Consider the following 3,972-nt stretch of genomic DNA (forward strand, 5'->3'; position numbering starts at 1 on the left):
CTGTGCCTGGAGGGTGAGCTGCTAGGAAAACCTGCAAGCAAAGCTGTTAGTGTTCTGTTTGCCCTTTTTTGTTGCAGAAACAAATCCAGTCATTCTGCTCCTGTGCAATGCGTTTGCATTCCAGACCAAAGACGAAAAAGATAAATACAATTCCATCTCTCGACATAAAATTGGACACCCAGTAATTTCCCAGTTTGTCTCCTGTTTTCATCTTGGCAAACTTATTCAGTATTTTACAGATATAGAAACTAGGGTTCACTGAAAGATGTTAATTTGCTTAGTAGGAACCAGCAAGTAAATAAGAAGACTGGGAACTCAAACCAAGGATGTCCAATTTAAGAGATCTTAGGAACGATATTGCATGGCCTGGCAATTAACAACGTGCATTCAAGTCGGCCTGCTTCATGCTCAAGGGTAGCACCAGGCATTGGCTGGCTCACACTGCGGCCATCACAACCTCGGAAATCCCTCCCAAGTGCTCATCCTTAAACCTCACTCTGCTTCCTTTTTTTATACTTGTAGTGATGTTGTTATCAATTAAATGTGGGACAGCAGAAGAAATACACATGTGGGTTCCATGAAACAGAAGTCAGTACATCTGAATTTAACACGTTTATCAGTTAGCATTTCTGTAGTTTTAAATTTCTTATCCTTAAAGAGGACTACATCCACGACTACATCTTCAAAAGGAAACAGTAATGTGAATTGTTTCTATTGTTTTCCCATCCAGTTGTTTTCACTTTTCTTTTCTTATTGCAAAACAGGTATTTTGATCTATAGCTAAGTCAGGCAACAAATAATAGCTGTTGGGTTTTACCTTCAGCAATGTTGTGAATAAGAGTAAATAAGAGTGCTGTGAATAAAATAAGAGAATAAAATAAAATAAATTTTATCCATCAGATAAAATTCTAATTTGGATACTAAAGGATGTGTGTGTCTGTATATACTCACATGCATACACAGTAATATATACACACACATACATTTATATATACACACACATATTGATATATACACATACTTATATACATACACACGTTAATATATACACATGCATGTATATATACACATATACACATATACACGTTAATATATACACATATATACACATGCATACACGTTAATATATACACATATATTTATATATACGCATACACACATTAATATATACACATACTTATATACATACACGTTAATATATACACATATATTTATATATACACATACTTATACACATACACATTAATATACATATATACACATATACACACACACGTTAACATATACACATATTTATATATACACATACACATGTTAATATATACACACATACATTTATATATACACATACTTATATACATACACACATTAGCATATACATATATACACATACTTATATACACACACGTTAATATATACACATATACATATGTACTTTACAAACTTTTATGTAGAGTATAAAGTATATGTATATACTGAGATTTACATTAGTATCCAAACTAGTGTGTGTGTGTGTGTGTGTGTGTGTGTGTGTGTGTGTGTTATAAAGTGTGTGGGGGGGGTGGAAGCAGTGTCTCACATTTATATTCCAGCACTTTGGGAGGCCAAGACAGGAGGATTGCTTGATCCCAGGAGTTTGAGACTAACCTGGGCAACAAAGTGAGACCTGGTCTCTACAAAAAAAATATAAAAAACTAGCCAGCCATGGTGATACATGCATATATAGTCCCAGCTGCTCGGGAGGCTGAGGTGGGAGGATCACTTGAGTCCAGGAGGTCAAGGCTGCAGTGAGCTGTGATCACACCACTGCACTCCAGCCTGGATGACAGAGTAAGACCCTGTCTTGAAAAAATAAAATAAAAAAAGTGTGTGTGTGGGTGTGTGTCTACAGTCATGAGCCTCAATGATGCTTCAGTCAACAATGGATGACATATACAGTGGTGCTCCCATAAGATTATAACGATCTTAAAACTCCTATCCCCTAGTGACATCACAGCCATTGTAACCACAGGACAGCACATCCCTCCTGTTGCACTGCCAGCCTTATAACAGTCTAACACGTATGTTATCTGCAGCACCTAATAGTTGGTAATGATATTAATGACTATGGCCCTGGTTTATCTATTTACTATACTCTACATTTTGGCGGGGAGGTGCAGTGGCCAGAGTCTCACTCTGTCATCCAGGCTGGAGTGCAGTGGCGCCATCTCGGCTCACTGCAACCTCCACCTACCGGGTTCAAGCAATTCTCATGCCTCAGTCTCCCGAGTAGCGGGGACTACAGGCGCACACACCACGCCTGGCCAATTGTTGTATGTTATGTAGAGATGGGTCTCACTGTTGTTGCCTGGGCTGGTCTGGAACTCTTGGGCTCAAGCAGTCCTCCTGCCTTGGCCTCCCAAAGTGCTGGGATTACAGGAGTGAGCCACTCACTGCGCGCAGCCTATACTCTTTTGATTGTTACCATTTAGTGTGCTCCTTCGCCTTCTGTTAAAAGTTAAGTGTGAAGCAGCCTCAGGCAGGTCCCTTGGGAGGGATTCTCAAAGGCGTTGTGACCATGTGTGTTACTGCTTCTGAAGACTTTGCACTGCTGCCGCGTGTGGACGAGGAAGACAGGGAGGCCGGGCATCCTGACCCTGTGCAGGCTTACACTAATGTGTGTGGATCTTAGTTTTGAACAAAATATTTAAAAGCAAAAAAGGGAAAATAGTTTATAGAAGAAAGAGAATATTGGTGTACAGCTGCATAATACGCTTGTGTTTTAGGCTAAGTATTATTAGCAAAAGAATTGAAACGTTAAAACGACATTTAAAAGTTTACAGAATAAAAAAGTTACAGTCTGCTAAGGTTAATTCCTTAATGAAGGATGAATCTTGTTAAAATGAACTGAGTGCAGCCTAAGTGTACAGTGTTGATGAGGCCTTCGTCGGTGCACAGGAATGTCCTGGCCTTCACACCCACTCACACCTCCCTCCCTCACTCACCCAGAGCAACATGCAGTTCTGTGAGCTCCACTCACGCTGAGTGCCTTATACAGGCGCGCCAGTTTTCAGGTTTTGTGCTGTATTTTACTGTCCCTTGTCTAAGCTTAGGGATGCTTAGATGCACACATGCTGACCATTCCTTGTGTTACTCAGCATAGCCACATACCATCTACATTTGTAGCCCAGGAGCAAAAGAATCTGCCATATACCCTTGGTGTGTCAGAGGCTGGGCCAGCCAGGTTTGTGCGAGTCCACTCCATGCATGCACAAAGACAAAATCACCTAACCACACATTTCTCAGAGGACATCTCCATCATTAAGTGGCATGTGACTGCAGTTACTTAAAGCTCCCACTCTTTTGTTTTGTTTTGTTTTTTGTTTTTTTGAGCCGGAGTTTTGCTCTGTTTCCCAGACTGGAGTGCAGTGGTGCGATCTCAGCTCACTGCAACCTCCACCTCCCAGCTTCAAGCGATTCTCCTGCCTCAGCCTCCCAAGTAGCTGGAATTACTGGGATGGTTCACCACGTCCAGCTGTGTATTTTAGTAGAGACAGGGTTTCTCCATGTTGGTCAGGCTGGTCTCGAACTCCCGACCTCAGGTGATCCGCCTGCCTCGGCCTCCCAAAGTGCTGGGATTACAAGCATGAGCCACCACGCCTGGCCAAAGTTCCCACTCTTAAAACATACATTTCATTCCTTTGACTTCTTGTATGGGTTCCATATAAAGTGCATAAAATGCAATGTGTCTGTAGAGAGATAAACACACTTTGTATTATATCTATATACCTATATTATATATTTATATACAGCCATATATTGATACATAGCTATATAGCTATATTATACATATTTACATATACATTATTTGCATATATTTCTAAATATATATAGATTTATATACATTTATGTATTTCCAAATAGCTATGCTATATATTTTATATAAACATTATATATAATTTATAGATAAATCTGTATATATAATTATCTATT

The 3,972-nt window shown here is 39.8% G+C and overlaps 1 protein-coding gene across 1 annotated transcript in view; it reads right to left on the bottom strand.

The window, feature by feature from the left end:
• Positions 1–3,617: 3,617 nt before the first annotated feature.
• LOC108545111 (protein kinase cAMP-dependent X-linked catalytic subunit) overlaps positions 3,618–3,972 on the bottom strand; it is a 65,566-nt gene continuing 65,211 nt past the window's right edge. The window contains exon 6 of the mRNA XM_017896604.1: positions 3,618–3,728. Within this exon, the coding sequence (XP_017752093.1) occupies positions 3,618–3,728 (111 nt within the window). The remainder of the gene's footprint in view (positions 3,729–3,972) is intronic.

This window comes from Rhinopithecus bieti, unplaced genomic scaffold (genome assembly GCF_001698545.2).
Source record: "Rhinopithecus bieti isolate Rb0 unplaced genomic scaffold, ASM169854v2 scaffold_28521, whole genome shotgun sequence".
NCBI lineage: Eukaryota > Metazoa > Chordata > Mammalia > Primates > Cercopithecidae > Rhinopithecus > Rhinopithecus bieti.